The sequence below is a fragment of the Pieris rapae genome, chromosome 15, assembly GCF_905147795.1.
Source record: "Pieris rapae chromosome 15, ilPieRapa1.1, whole genome shotgun sequence".
NCBI classification, from domain to species: Eukaryota; Metazoa; Arthropoda; class Insecta; order Lepidoptera; family Pieridae; genus Pieris; species Pieris rapae.
Genome location: NC_059523.1, coordinates 2,511,694 through 2,528,121, shown reverse-complemented (window position 1 = coordinate 2,528,121; position 16,428 = coordinate 2,511,694). Strand labels below are relative to the sequence as shown.

The window sequence follows — 16,428 nt, the reverse complement described above, 5'->3', positions numbered from 1 at the left end:
CTTATAAGGTAAACCGCTAAACGTCTTGAATAAGTAGATCGAGACTATTTTATTCCCCTACAAAAAATAATTGTGTATAAAGCGCCCATCAGGGGATGACCATGTCCATCTTGTTTTGTTTTGTTTTTTTTTTTCGCCCTGACAGGCGCTTAAAAATGAGATCGACTGTATACTTACCAATAGTGCCATAGAAGATTGTCATGTCCTCAAATTTTAACAGTAAAAAAATAGGGGAGGCCTTTGCCCTTGGGCACACAGAATCAGTTATCGTAGATCAACAAAAACAATAGCTATAATGTATATATTGATTCTGATATAGGGCTATGAATAATAAATAAATTGTGTATAAACCGTAAATTTCCAACTAAAAGAACTAGGAGTTGGTCATACATCAATAGATTTTGGGAACAGAAGACTGGTCACCAAGAAATTACGTACGTAACGCAGGCCCAGATTCAGAAAGTTTTAGCGTCACTGGTTCTTTTTTATAATAAAAGTATTATTTTCAATTGCAGGTTATGGTTTGTATAATTTCATAATTTATCATACAATTTTTTCTCGTTAAGTTAAATTAAAAATGCATTTTTTGTTAAGAAATTTAAATTTTTTAAGCTCATTTTTTTAAACTACTAATAATATTATAGGCTGGTATCCAATCCATAAGGGGAACTGTCCGGAGTTTAAAAAAATGACAAAAAATCCCACAGACCCGTCAAAGGCGGCGAAAAGAGTAACAAGATGGCTAAAGCGGATCAAAGAGAAACAGATTGGAGTCGGAATCGATTCGTATGAGTAATTATGTATTATAATGTGTCGTGAAATCTCTTTCACACCGAGTTGGTATAGTTTTAGTTACCCATACTACGCATTTTCATATAATTGTGAGTTTTCTTCACTAAATTACTTATGACACACGAAATTTCGACAGCGTCTGCAGACATATCGTGTTGCTTACCAACTGTTCATTTTAAGAAGGTATATCTATAACATACTAAATCAATTAAAACAACATATGAATTAATATTTTTTATTTTATAATTGGCAGTTTTACATAAGCACATTTTTCGTAATAGCTACATATACAACTGGTAATGGCGAATCCAGTTATCTTAATTCTACGTTTTACAATAAAACAAATTATAAAAAGTATACAGTATGTAACGGAAACTCAATAAACTGTCTAAAATTTAAATATTTAATTAAATTCAAATATGTACGAGATATTTCACGAGGTTGTATTATTTTAAAATAATACAACCTCAAAAATTCGATTGTCAAAAATCTTGAATAATCAAAAATTCAGTAAAATAAATACGTCCTCTGATTTAGCTTCCAAGACTGAAACTAGAGGTCAATCAACCGCAAAGGTCATTGACCTTTCATCTTCACTTTGTGGGTGAATGACACTAAATTTGAGTATTGGAAACTGGAACTTGATAGCATTATTATCATGGTTAGGTAAGCTTTTTAAAGCTTTGCTATTAAAAATTTCTTTATTTAATTTCCATTCGAACCTATCTGAACTTTTTTAATTGTTATGTAATTGAATTAAAAATATTTTTTTTTATTTCTATTAAAATTGAACTAAAACTATCAACAATAACAAGTGCATATCAAACCGATAAATACCGATCTCGATTGGGATTGATCTAAGAGATAGACGGAGCGTGTTGCGAATCTGTGATTGGATGCTCTTAAGAAACCAAATTACATTTTCGTTTTATCTTACGCTTTTTCGTCCAGCTCGGAGGCGTACGTTATCACAACTGAGTATAATATATAAAATCAATAATGGAGAATGTAAAACGATACTAAAAGCGTTTTTTGTTGCACGCGTACATACAACATGATACGTGATTATACGTACGTTTTTTCGAAACGTCACAGTTGAAATATGCATTATTGTTTTTGTATCCCCATCTAGTTAATATATGACTCTCATTGACATCTCGACATTCTCGTATTGTAATATTCAATACTTATATTAATTTATTATATTTTATAAGCTACATAACTAATACTAAATACAAATAATATACATCTAAAGCATTTTATGTAAATCATTTATAGTCAATTTCTTACAAGACTAGGGCACTTTAAGTCATTTTCATATCACAAACAAATATAATAATAAAATTTATATTTCGTCGAATACAATACATGAATGTAAAACTTTTTGTTAAACAAAACAGTAAATTATAATCGTGTTAATAACAACATATATTCCAAAAATACGCTAAGTATGTTATAAGAATTGTATTGACCGATATTGTGTCTTGACCGATTAGAAAACTATATGTTTATATATATTAAGTTAAATTTACACTAACGACCGTATTCCAATTCATATGTTATTCTTGTCTTGAGTATACTACGTAAGATAACTTTGACAAACTGACAGATTTTTTCTACAAAAATGCTACATGAAAACTAGTTCATAAAAGCACTACGTTTTCTACGGCAATTTTTATATTGATTGTAATGATTTTTAATCTAATTTGGTGTTCCTTTGACCAACTTCAAAAAAGTGGCAACCTATAGGCTAGATCTTAATTAATAAAACATTTTTCATTGATGTAAAAATTTGTTTTAAATCCAAGCCAAAAACTTAAGTTTCATATGCATTACTGAGTAGACATAGACAAAAACACTTTGGGGCAGACGTGACCCAATACCGCCTAATGAAATTTTATAGGGATTGTCATGACCGTGACTGATGACCGGCCATTTCCAAGCCAAATCGTTTGGGTCTAGCCCATCAAAAAGTATTTGTGTTAGCTAGACCCATAAAAGTGTTGTAAACATAAAGATTGTTATATAGACTTGGGACCTTAGACTCAATATAATATTTACATTGCAATTCCAAAAAATATGTGGTATAATATTGTCTATGAGTTACTCAAGTGTAAATAAAACTTCTTTATGAACCTCAAAACTCAAAACGTCGAGTTACGTAAATTTAATCAAGTTGCGCTCTTCACAAAAAGATAAATATTTTATTTATTTATTCTTATCTTCTTACATTACATTATAAAAAATTATAATAATATGTATATAATAAGAATATAATTATATTCTTCTTTATACTTCTTTACATTACAATATAAAAATTGAACATGGTTAAATCAAAAGGAGAGCAACTATCGCTATCGAGCGATCTCTTCCAGGCAACCATTTTTAACAAAATTTATTCGTTTTTTTTAATGATTAGGATCCAGAAATGACTTGGATTTAAAGCATTTTCTATAAGAATGATTTATTGTCATTATTAAAAAAGGCTAACTACAAAAGTAGTTCTAAAAAATTACTAGTAAATTGCTACTCATTACTACGATTCTATTCATCGACTGATGTCAAAACATTCGTATGTGTTATATAAAATTAACATGTAATATTCTCTATAAAACCAGGTTTAAAAATGGACATTAATATTAAGGCATATTTATAAGTATTGGAGTGCCACATACTTGTCTAGACCGGCAGCTGAAATTGGTTCTACCGTCGCCATTTTGAATGTGTGTGTTTATTATCTGTAATTTCTTAGTGCATACAATAAATCATTATATATCTGTATTTATTTTTATCCCTTACATTATTAATTATAATCGCAAAGTTTTAACTATCGAACGGTTTTGATTGCTTGGTATCTTAAAAGATATTATATTATTAGTACAGATAACAAAACCTATCATACCTTAACATATTTGTGTGTATGATTTACATTTAATTAAGTCTAGAACTGTATTTTCTAGATACTAGTATACATTGTTTAATTAAAACATTAATTTTTATATACTGGCAATACTAATGTCTATGACAATGCTCTTACCGGCTAAGAAAAGTATGTGGCATTGTGACTTACTCGATTTTTCTTATTCAAGTGGCTCAAAGTCCATATTCCCACAAAAGTCCGCCAGGAAATCGAGGAATAATGTGAATTTTCCCGTCGACGATCGACTCCATTTCGATGACACAGATTTCATGCATGTGGATAAGTTTTCAAGGATATTCTGAAAGAAAATAAACGTTTAAAAAGCGCTAACGTAAACTGTATTTACGCAGACATCCATTCACATACTCAAATACTTTTTTCGCATACATAAGTCTTATGCGATTTTTCGTATAATTAGATTTAATGAAAAGAATATTGTTTCTTAATTATTATTTCTATACATAACTTTATATTTTGAATATACCAAGAAATAATTGTAATCTAGTCACCCTCAACACAGGAGCTCCCTAGTGTGGGAATAGCGTAACAAAATTTTTGGTATAAATATTTATTGAAGTATATTAAAATATAAATATTTACCTAAACATATATATTATGTTAGAGTAGGGGCAAATTAATGTTCTATATTTACGTTAAAACTCAGATACCATTTGACATGCCAGATGGGTTATCTGTCAAAATCGTTCATTCTAATTGAATACAAAATTAAATTTCTGTTTTAGATAAAACGATTTATATGGAATCTGTTCAATACTTTCACCTTTCAACATATCAATGTAACAAAATTTCGAAGGACCAAAATATATCCGGCTTGAAGGTCCAAAAATATTTTATTTCAAAAGTCGTTTCTATACTTTTGTTACACATTAAATATTTTTTTGGGAAATGTATTAATATGACAAGTAAACCGCATGAAAAATTCTTAAAATACGATTTACCTGCGGCCAGTCCTGCCTATACACTGCCAAGCATTGTTCAGTTAAGGAGTCCTCACTTAAGTAATCCTGTTTTAACATGAAAACTAGAACATCTGCTAATGCCTGCCATATATCAAAACTTTTGCGGTTTGATTCGCTCATCAACACAATGTTACGTGGACAAAGGATGCGATCAAAATATTCCAGGTTCGGATCCGATTCCGTATTTGGGCTTTCCACTGGAAACATAAAAAATATGAAAAAGTTTTGTTTGTCGCAGCTTAATTAGCGGTTCAATCCACAGCCGGGCTGTTAAATAAACAGCGCCGTTTAACTAGAGGCCTGAAATATATAAATATAGTATGGACATATAAATGGTGACAGACAAACCATGAAAAAGATTATATATAGTAAATTTTTCTTATTACCTTTACTATCATTTATAACGATATTCCCATTTTTCTCCTTCTCATCATAAATGACTTTTCCAATTGGACCTTCTTCATCAGAATTGGGAGTTGGGGCTCTTTCCTCCCTAAAATCTGTAAACGTGGGGGAAATGCTTGCCCGTCTTTCTGGTACGGTGAGTTCAAGGGGCGATGAAGGTTTTCGATCCGGGCAACAATTGTTCCATATATTGTGAAGGCTTAGCAGCAATTTTTCATTCAATTGCTCAGGTTTTCTGCTAACTAAAAGTATTTTTTTATTAGAAATTTCGAGTAGTCATTAGTGTCTTAAGGGCTATAAAAATGATATACATAATAACGTACAAATACACCAACATTTAATTTTTTTTGGTTTATATTTTGTTTTATATTTTAACAATATCTAAATATTGGTGACACAAGGTGGACGTTCACAGCTATTTTTTTGTTACACATGTAATTTTTATTTACGCTATTGGCTACCTATATATTTTTATAGTGTACACACTTGCACCGCACACTTGCACAGAACGTTGAACAAACAAACACATAATAAATAAATATAAAATTATGACACAGATAACTACATATTTGGCTAAGATACATATAAAGAAAAATATATAACATTTTAATATAAAAGCTAAATATATTGGCTAAATATATTTAGTGAGATTTTTTATACTTAGATAGTACGAAGATCGACCAGGCCCTTCTAAACTTATAAATCTAATAAAAGCAAATACATGATGGGAATTTTTGTAATCAGTATGATTATTTACTGGATGATTCCGCAATAATAAAATATATTCGTATGTATTTTATCAGTTTTTTTTAATATTCACTCTATGTCCGAATAGTATGTTATGATTTTTGCTTTACTATACACAAGAACTTTGAAAAAGGAACGTTTTTTGGTATAAAGCTTTTGTGTTTATAGTAATATATTTTGACTATATTTGGGGTTGATTGAAAGTACTTTATGAACATAACATACCTAACATTAGTTAAGTTACATATATATATTTAAGTAAGTACCTAATCGTAAACCATCTCACATTTGAAGCCAATTTGAGCCCTTTAGTTTTTACCACACTCATAAATTGTATTATAACAAACTCGTTTACAATAATGACCAAAAAGATCGATTACAATTGTATTGAACACTAATATTTATAAACCCTTAGATAAGCCAAGTTACTTTTTGTAATCGTCGCTAGTCATATTTTTTTAGATTAAATTCATTGTTAACCAGCTTTAATAAGTATTTAATTTTTATATCTGTACAGATCTACAATTACCGCCACCGAACTTAACTCATCTATACTTAAATTACTTTCCCCTTTTTTCTAATAAAACTTAATAAAAATAATAAACTTTAAAATAAAATTGAAAAAAACCTATGTTTAATCTCCTAAACACGAAAGAAAACTTGTGTTATATATTTCTCTAATTACGATAAATAATGTTGAATTTGTATTGAACAATGTAATCTATACTTTTGGGTGAGTTAAAATAAACCAAAAACTTACCATAGACAATACAATAATCAACACTCAACTGTAGTATTGCTTTCTGCGCTGGCGGTCTGCAATACGGGTTCTTAAGAGTACAACGTGCGCATAGATCTAATATTGGATAAATATCGTCACCATCTTCGTAGTCTAACAGGAGGCATATTTGTTCCTGAAAAGCAATTTAGCGAGTTGGAAGGTTGTAGAAAGACATTCTCTTCTACCCAATGATATAATTTAAGGGCTGTATAAATTTAAATTATTAATGATCAGTATATATTTGATGTTAGCCTTATTGGTACTGTTCTTGTTTAAAACCCTAAATAATATAATAATGGATTGTTGAAACAAGATAACATTTAAATTGTATCGAATGATCTCTCCATAATTAGATATGGCTAAGATGAATTCTTTACTAGAACGCATATAAGTAATATTTCAATTAAAATATTACGATCTACACAATTGCAAAACAAAGGAGTAAGATGGCAATTATAATATACTAGCAGTGTGTCCTAGCTGGATATTAAGATTTTAAAATGTTTTGGAAATAAATATTTTTCCTAATTCCCTACAAAAAATTGTAATATCAGTTGAATATCGATTTGAAGTTTCAAAATCGGAACAAGGATACCATTCGTATTTTCAGCCAATCAAATTTCGTTACGCAAAGTAGCGCTCTGATTGGTCCACACTGAACTAAAGTCCTTGAATATTTATAATAACAATTAACAACTACAAATTTTTGAATTAGTGTTTAAAAATGTATCAGAGGTTCAGGATGTACTTGTATTTCAGGAGCGTCTTAGCTTATAGTAAAAATTTGTTTAAAACAAAATGGAAACTCTTGTGGAAATTATACCACATCTGTTTCTTGTTCTTCTCAGTCACTATCCCACAAATATCTGCAAAGGGTTCAAAATCTACCTCACATCTTACCTTTAAGGATATAATTGCAAACGCAGGACTATCAAACGTCGTAAACTCCATAGTAATTGGTTTATCATTTAGATGATTTTGGAAGTTATCACCCAACATGATAAGTGTGTTTAATTCTTCGTTTATGTTCTTACATAACACCGCTGGAAGTAAAGAATTAATTGTCAAGTAAAAAGGTACGTAAAAGACGGGATTTCTGGAGTTTTGCAGCCGGGCCTATTTAATTTATGGTAGGATTGAAATTCCTCATACAATACGTCCACACATTTGATAGTTTATTAGGCTACCTTCGGTAACCAAATGAAGTTGCCAGCAACTGATTTAGTTTTTAGATCTGTCTGTAAATTACGGTCGGAATAATCTGATCGCGGTATCCTATACTGGAGGACTTTGAATCTCCACAATAAACCAATAAACCTATCAAAACTCATTTCTTTTTATTAAAAAACGTAAGCGCATGTGTGTCTTGGCAGCCCATTAAGAATATTGGAGATTATCGAGGAGGAGCGCTGTTTAGTAAAGAGGCTAGTCTCTTGATTGAACGACTAATCAAGCCAGTTGGCTGCGACATGCATACATAACACTCGCTCGTAGTGAAAGATAAAGTATGTCGATGACGGCTGATCCAAAGAAATAAATGATTAGAAAGCTGAAACAGATATCTGAGGCCCAGAACTAAATGGTTGAAGCTTGTTAAAATTCTTACCAGTACTATTCCAATGTTCATTCGTCCACTTAACCAACTTAGCGTTACACGCTTTACAGGCGAAGGCGACGAGCGGAGCGTGTAGCTGAGCGACAGCGGACGGTAGTAAGGCGGATAAAGCGGACGATACACGAGTACGCATATGCGTACGTGCTTGTTCTAAGGATGTTATACGTAAATGCTCTAATTGCTCCGTGTATAGTTGGTTGAGGCCTTGGAGCAACGTTGTCTAAAAATTAAATACTCGGTGCGATTAGTGGATAAACACAGGCACAGGAAAATTGAGATCTAGTTGTCTATTAAGAGAATGGATCACGAAAAAGATACAGAAATCTGAGGTCCAGACCTAAAAAATTGTAGCGCCACTGGTATATTTAGAATGAAATGAAATGAGAAGAAAATGGAATATATTTTATTTCATTTATTTTGTGGTAGTAAATGATTACGCAGATAATAGGAAAATAATTCAATCTTTTGTGTGGTTGATTTCTAAGTAATTATAAAAATCTTTTAATTATATTTTTTTATAAATATCGTGGTCTGAACCGACCGAGTACGAAGTGATAGTTGGATAATTAAAGTTTAATGATATCTTGATTAAGCTAATTGTCGAGTCAATAATTGGAAATATATTAACAGTATAACACGTGTAATTAATGACTGTAAAATTTGCTAAATGTAAAATAACAATATATATTTAATATTATGAGCACTTTTATACTTTCTCCTACTAATCCGAATTTTATTTAATTCCATAAAGAAAATGCGACATAAGACATTAACAGTCATTAAATTAAAAATAATCTATTTCCTAGTTTATGGTTAACTTTAACTGCCTAGTTAAATTTTGATACCTAGTTATTTTTTTCTACCCTGATAGTTTTGGCTATTTAGCCTTTAACTGCCTCGTTAATTTTATAGTTATTTTTTTACCTTATCCTTGTCCTTAGAGCTATTGACGAGTTTAAACGCCATCTCTGTACATCGCTTTCTCGCGTCGTTCAAACAGCTAGCGGTTAATTCTTTCACAGCACTAGAAGTCACTCTCTCTATGACCAATTCTAGAACTCGTCTGGTTGAAGATGGCTGCGATTTTAGGAATTCCTCTTCTAAACGGGCCTGAAATTGATTTTTTACTGTAGAAAAAGTGTCCATATTTTTGTGTAATTATTTTACAAATAAAACAGTAGAAATGTTTAAGTATTCTTCCATTCTGATATTAATATAAAGGAAACTCAATTCAATAGAAAATTGGATTAGTAAGAAATACTTGAGACTTGCATCGAAGAAGACATAGAAAATCAATAAATTTAAACTTAATTTTGAAGTTTTCACCAACTTATATCAATTATCTTGTAGCTGCTCTTGGCACTAGGGCACTGTAATATCTATTTATTTATTTATTGTCTATTTTTATTATCACACAGGTACTTCTTACCTTACAGGCATCAGTCACACACAAACAAGCATTTAGAAGAAAGAAAATTATTTATTTAAAATAACTGTAACTTATCTGTGCTCTGTATGAAGTTTTTTAAAAAATAAATAAATTATTTAGGGAATCAATATTAATAAATCTCTCTCACCTGCAATTCTCGTTCCTTATTCCTCATCCGATCTTCGAGACTCACGCTTAAACTGATGGGTGTAATGTGCCTGAACGTCCCCATATCCTTTTCAGTCACTTTGTTGGTCAGCAGGACATTTATGTCCTTCAAAAACGGACACAACTCGAACAACACAGATTCATCGATCAATTCGTCATCGATTGTAATCGTTTTGAATTCGCTTGTACTTTCCGCGAATAGTTCACGGGGAAAATGGGGTAGATCGAACAACCAGCCGAGCATTGATTTGAGAAAGATTTTTGTTAATTTTTTCAGGTTTTTGGTGTTTTCGTATATGCAAAAGATTGTTTTGAGAAGGTTCTTGTAGTATATAGTTCGGAGTGTCGTGTAGTCGAGCATTGAGAGGTAATGTATCAACCATGGAAGTGTTATGCAAAGTTTGTTATTTTCGAGGGTAGACGTTAATATTCCTATTAGGTCTATATTTGGTTGACTCTGAAAAAAAAGCCAATTTTAATAAAACAAAAATTATAAGTAATTTAGGTAGTCTGTGCCGCCGGTACGGAGTTTATGCGAACTTAAATAACTTCTATACATATCTGTTCTTTCATTAATTCATATTTTTTTTCATATCAAGATTATTGTCGAAATGTGACGTAATAATCACGGAATATTGAATCCCTATCCAACACAGGGATGTTGCTCAAGCACAGTTGCGATCTGATAGCGGAGACGCCAAGCCCACCAACCCAAAGTTTAAAGAAAACAGTCCCTTTTTAGTAAAGGGGAGATTAAACATATGCCAACAATGCCTGATAAACTACTTATATATTCAACATAACAAGTAACATAATTTAGCACTGCAACGACAAATATGCAACCGCACAGACTTTTAATACTGAAACTATTAAAACTCATAATAAGGATAATGGAGAACTTCGACTATATAACATGACAGCACTAATGAGTAATTGTGAAACAAGCTAACTTCACAGATATTGAACATCTTAAGATAATTATTGATCACTACTATGTACAGGTATGTGCAAAAATGCCCCAATTTCCCTGATTTTCAATCAAAATGTTTACACGACATTCAGTACTTACATAATTCCTCAAAGCTAAATTGTTTTCCAAGACCTTCTCTTTTGGCGTTGTATAGGTTTCGATCGTTGGTACGGTTTTCCCCGTCATATCTAGGGCGTATGGTAACGAGGTTAGGTATCCTAGAAACTTGGCTAGGAGACCTAGCTTTTTAGACAATATCAGGAACTCACGGGTGTTATCGGCTCCGTTGGCTGAAAAAAGTATTTAGAATAAGTTCTGTAGAGTTTTCACGGAACTCGCTAAGTTACTATAAAAATCACTAAATTATAACTAATAATACAGGCTAAAATATTTTTTTTGAAGTTATACTTCTTTTGGCGCATTCAAAAATGATGAGTAAATTTTTACGATGCGCGCGCACACCGGCACAAAAAACCGACACCCTGAAGTTAGCTGCAGTCAACATTTTAGTTTTTTCTACAAACGTTGAATATTTTTTTTGAAAAGATCTTTATATTGTTAGCCAAAGGAGTATAACTTCTAAAGCGTGTAAGAGATTGTTAACAGTAAAAAAGCAAGTAACTTACATGTATCATTTCTAATATATTTAGAATCCAACGAAATTATTTCATACGCAAGCGCATCTTTTAAATGCACTCGGAAACACTCGTTTTCTGCATACATAATGAAGTCCCTGAAATTACATTAAATTTTATTTATGAACCATATGCCCATTAGTGTATTAAAGTTAAAAAGAGTACGGAGAGTTGTTTACGCCGGCTTTTTCTCTCGGCCAACACTCTCTGTCTTCTTTGCCGATGAGTAGGGATGCCAACAGGCTCGAATTGAATGACGTGGAATAAGTGATTCAATGATGATCCTATGTTTCAAAATAAACGTATTTTTTTTATTTTTAAAATAAAATCCCAGAGGTTCTTTTATCTCTGCCTTTTATTAAATTTAAGAAATGTATTAAAGAAGCTTAGTAAAAAGGCTGACTATAAAGTTAGCGACTATCTAATTGATAAAAGGGCCTGGGACTAGTGCTGGGCAGGCTACTTCTAATTAATTTGCTATATTTGTTTTAAATATTGTAGAATTGTTTGATGATTTGCTTTTTTTAAAAAGAGTACCGAGAGTTTTTTACGCCGGGTTTTTTCTCTCGGCCAACACCCTCTGTCTTCTTTGCCGATGAGTAGGGATGCCAACAGGCTCGAATTTAATGACGTGGAATAAGTGATACCATGATGATCCTATGTTCCAAAATAAACGTATTTTTTTTAAAACACCCAAAAAGAACGCTAACCAAAGCAACAAGTGCGTTACGTAGTCCACGTTTTAAATCTATTGTAACGGAAATACTAAGTTTATTCGTAAGTATCACTATATTTTTCAAACATCATCACTGAAAAGTATCCTCATCTGTATTTCAGATATATTTTTTTATAGAACAGGGGGCAAACGGGCAGGAGGCTTATATGATGTTAAGTGATACCGCCGCACATGGACACTCTCAATTCCAGAGGGCTCGCGAGTGCGATGCCGGCCTTTTAAAAATTAGTACGCTCTTTTCTTGAAGGACCCTGTCGAATTGGTTCGGAAATACTTCAGTGGGCAGCTGGTTCCACAAAGTAGTGGTGCACGTCGTTGATTAATTTAGACGACTCAAAATAATTACTCGTTCACAAAACGGTTTATAGGTAAGACAAGAATATAATAAAATCTGACATTAATACAGGAAAATACTTACTTATAGAACATTTCTTTTTCGGTAAAATGTGGTAGTCTGTGCGATTCGGGCGCATTTGGACAAGTCAGCCTACGTTGAAGCTTGCTTAACTTTGACTCCTGGAAAAGAAAATATGTGGAAATCTCACGAAGTAATATACCATAGTATTGTCTTCTAATAATATTATTAAATTATGTTTTAATAGTTTATTATTATTCAATTCGTTAAAAAAGTATTTTTGTTTAAAAGTAATATACCATATTATATACAGGCTAAATTAAATTATTCAAATAAAAACAAATGAGTCTAATTGGACTCTTTTGACTAAAGTGCTTCTTTGTCTTTTTCTAACAAATTGTGATTACACTGTGATGAAAAGAGACAGATGAGACGAGTTGAAAGGTATAGTTTTTATTACATTAAATACAAATTTATTCACTCATAATGTTAACTACATAAACTTATTAACAATATTTAAAGGAAGATCCAAATTTACATTCACTACCAGTTCTCAAATTAAGGTAAAGCTGATTTAAAGAACTAATAAAAAACTATCAATCACTCTTTTTAATGGCCAAATTTTTGCTTTAAAATTAAATTAAAATAAGGGTGATTGTGAAGGGCATCGTTCAACAAAATTCTCTTCGAAGTTTGATTATTCGAAGATATATTTGATAATACCGGAAAAGCAGTACTTGCTTTGTTTATTACCTGTTCATTGGGTGGTAAGCAATCAGCCAACATATGTACGAATAGTTTGGCTAAATGCGCGTGATTCGCTGCACTCGGCCCACACGATAATAACGACTTAATACGCGCACGTAGAGTTGATCTAGAACTATTTTGTGTGTCTTGGTACCATCTAGAATAAAAATTACAAAGTAAACAATACAGATGTGATTTTGTTATAAAGTTAAGTCACCTTTATCTAGATCAAGTTTCGGCTAAGAATGTTCATTTTATTTTATCGTTTGTTTATACGTATTATAAAACGTATACGTATACGTGTAAACTAAAAATAGAATACAGATAATATGTATAAATACGGATAAAATGTATCTGATACAATAAAAACAACCGCGTCTGTTACCATGGTTACGGTGTTTGTTTTATCGTTTCAAATTAGGTACCATGAAGCTTTAGTTAGATGACGTATATAATAAGCAGGCTTTAGTAGTGTATTTCTCATGATATCAGTTTAAACAAATTATATATTGGATTACGAAGCTATGAGCTATCCAACTCTATTCATATTACTATGTTGTTGCATTAAGCATTGTATGCATTTATTTAATTTTATAGGTAATATCGCTTTTGCACATTTCAATAAAAGAATCAATAACTAATGCTTTGGAAATTTTTGTTTTGGTAAGAAAGTAAAAATTATTTAATTCAAAGCTAAAATGGCCTTAATTGGTGAGCATTGTGTATTATAATAAATCAGGGTCAAAGGTATAAAAACTCACCTTAAAATCTCATAGAACATATCCCTCTGCTTCTTAAAGTTCTGAAAGCTCAATAGCGACGGAAAATTATCTGCATTATCCGTATCTAGATTGAAACACACAATACCATTTGATATTCTATTATCTAGTATCGTCTTCCTCTGAGATTCCATTTCGCGCTTCAACCCATATGCGTTAAGTAAAAATTTCGCCAGATCTGGAAAAAAACTCCTAATCTTCTTGTTCTCTCCCAGTGTTTTTAGCGCGTTTTTGTCCAAAATAATTTCCAATACGAATCGCAAATTCCACAAAGACTTAACAGAAAAGCAAGTACTATTGTGAATAGTTCGAAGTATATTCTGAATGTTTGTATCTACCTTTCTAAAGTCGTCTTCCTCTTGTTTCGATAGTAAAATAGTTATTAAGTAATATATCTCAGTATTTACACTTAAAATCAAATTATTCTTCAATAAAACGTCATATATTTGAACTAAATCCTCTATTTTCTCCCTAAAACATACTTTGTTTATATCAGCGTCTATAAATTTGTGAGATTTCTCTTCCTTTTGTAAAATTTTTATTTGTGGCGTTACCTTTGGTGCCACATTGGTGTTAAGTATATTGAATTTCTCCATTAATTTATGCCTCTCCTGTCGTAGAATGTTTCTTTCTGCGTCAAAATTTTTCGAAGTGTCCTTTGATTGGGGTTTCGGTTTAAATGCAATATTTTCTTCGAGCCCTAAAGATGGTTGTTGAAATGCATCAGTAAAACTATTTAAAGACACACTTTTGTCTATTACTGTAGGTTTGATTCTACGTTTTTCTGATCGAAGGGAGTTGGCTTTTCTAGCCCCTATCTCAGGAAACATGTCTGAATTACTTAAATCTAGATCTACTTTAGGTTCCAAGTCTTCGTTTGATGCATTTTTGCTTGCTCGCTTCTTTTTGGCGCTTCTAGGTTGGGCTGTAACTAAATAATCACCTGGAAGAATTAAACACACTTTTAATTTTCTAGATACAAATAATTCCAAGCTTAACAATCTACCTAGCTAGATCATAAAAAGGTTTTATGACAGCTCTATACAAATTACGGCTTTCTTGACTAGTTTTTATTTAAAAACTGCTTACCTAAACTAATACTTTTATCTTGTGATCTAGAATGTCTACTCATTCGTGGTGTATCACAACGTTCACTAAAGCTCTTTGAAGTTGGAGTCACAGGACTTGCTATAAAATCTGGTTGCATTCCATTTTTCATTGGCGTACTTATTGTTATTCTATAAAAAATACATATCAATTTTATATTTAAAAAAATATATATATTTATTTTCTCTTATTTATTGAGATGGATGATGGAAGAAATTATTGCATTGTTCAAACAAATCATTATAATTTTGTAGTCAATGAAGATGCAATCAAAATATAAATTTACAATTAATTTAATTTGTTTTTTTTTGACAATCATAAGTTTACATGTTTATATACGAATAAAGATATTTTTGAGTGTGTTTGAATCAATTTTATGTACCTTTCAATTCCCACACTCAATCTAGATTCATCTGAAGATATAGACTGGTTTGATTTGTCCTCACTAAATAATTTTGTTTTAACCCTTCGCCCAGTTTTTTTTCTTTCTCTATTTGGAGACTCCTGTATTTTCCTTTCACTTTTCTCAGTTTTCTCATTTTCATTGCCAGGATCACTGATTGATCGGTGATGTTTACGCTTGCTTAGTTTTTCTGGTGTTTGATTTAATAATTGTATACTGTTGTTTGCTTGAAGAATTCTAAAAATGGAGACATTTAGGCTTAAATTCAAATAAGTGTTAATTGCATATATATTTTTGTTTTATATGACTGGCAGATAAAACAATAAAACTATTATTCTGTTTGTCAATATAAGACAGGTTAATTTATTCAGACCATTAATAAGTAGTGATACATCAAACACATTTAGGACATTTCAAGACCAATTCTTTTTAAAATTTCAATACCATGTTTGTTGTATTTTAGAGAATTTGTCATCAGGGAAACTTAAAGTAGGAAGAACTTATATCTTTATGACTTACCCATCTGTCTGATTCCTTAAAAACGATAGAAAATATGCAACAAATTCGTTTCTATTACAACAAAATAGTATACAGTCGTCCGGCGCACCCTGAAATACAAAAACTTGTTGAAAAAAATTGTAAACACAAGCCAAATACGGAAAAAAATTAGGTTAGACCTCTATGGACTCGTTGTTCAACCACTGAATTAATAGATCACAGTTTAATTTCCCAGTTAACACACTTTCAATAACTTCAGTCATTTTTATTTCTTCATGAAATAGAAAATAGTTTGCGATCGATTATTGAGAACGCGCGCTGAAACGATAGCCATTATAACAATTTGACAACTACTTACTAC

At 31.3% G+C, this 16,428-nt stretch overlaps 1 protein-coding gene across 1 annotated transcript; it reads right to left on the bottom strand.

Annotated features, from left to right (window-relative positions):
* Window positions 1-998: 998 nt before the first annotated feature.
* On the bottom strand, window positions 999-16,400 carry LOC111000461 (codanin-1). The gene is made up of 17 exons (XM_022269906.2): window positions 16,247-16,400; window positions 16,089-16,177; window positions 15,549-15,806; window positions 15,149-15,297; window positions 14,042-15,002; window positions 13,287-13,437; window positions 12,597-12,694; window positions 11,434-11,540; window positions 10,907-11,097; window positions 9,818-10,294; window positions 9,165-9,350; window positions 8,232-8,460; window positions 7,526-7,668; window positions 6,605-6,758; window positions 5,079-5,339; window positions 4,672-4,889; window positions 999-4,010 (listed from the first exon to the last, which is right to left on the bottom strand). Exons 1-17 carry the CDS (start codon window positions 16,328-16,330, stop codon window positions 3,873-3,875), a joined length of 3,894 nt encoding a protein of 1,297 aa, XP_022125598.2. The 5' UTR covers window positions 16,331-16,400; the 3' UTR covers window positions 999-3,872.
* Between the last annotated feature and the right edge of the window lie 28 nt (window positions 16,401-16,428).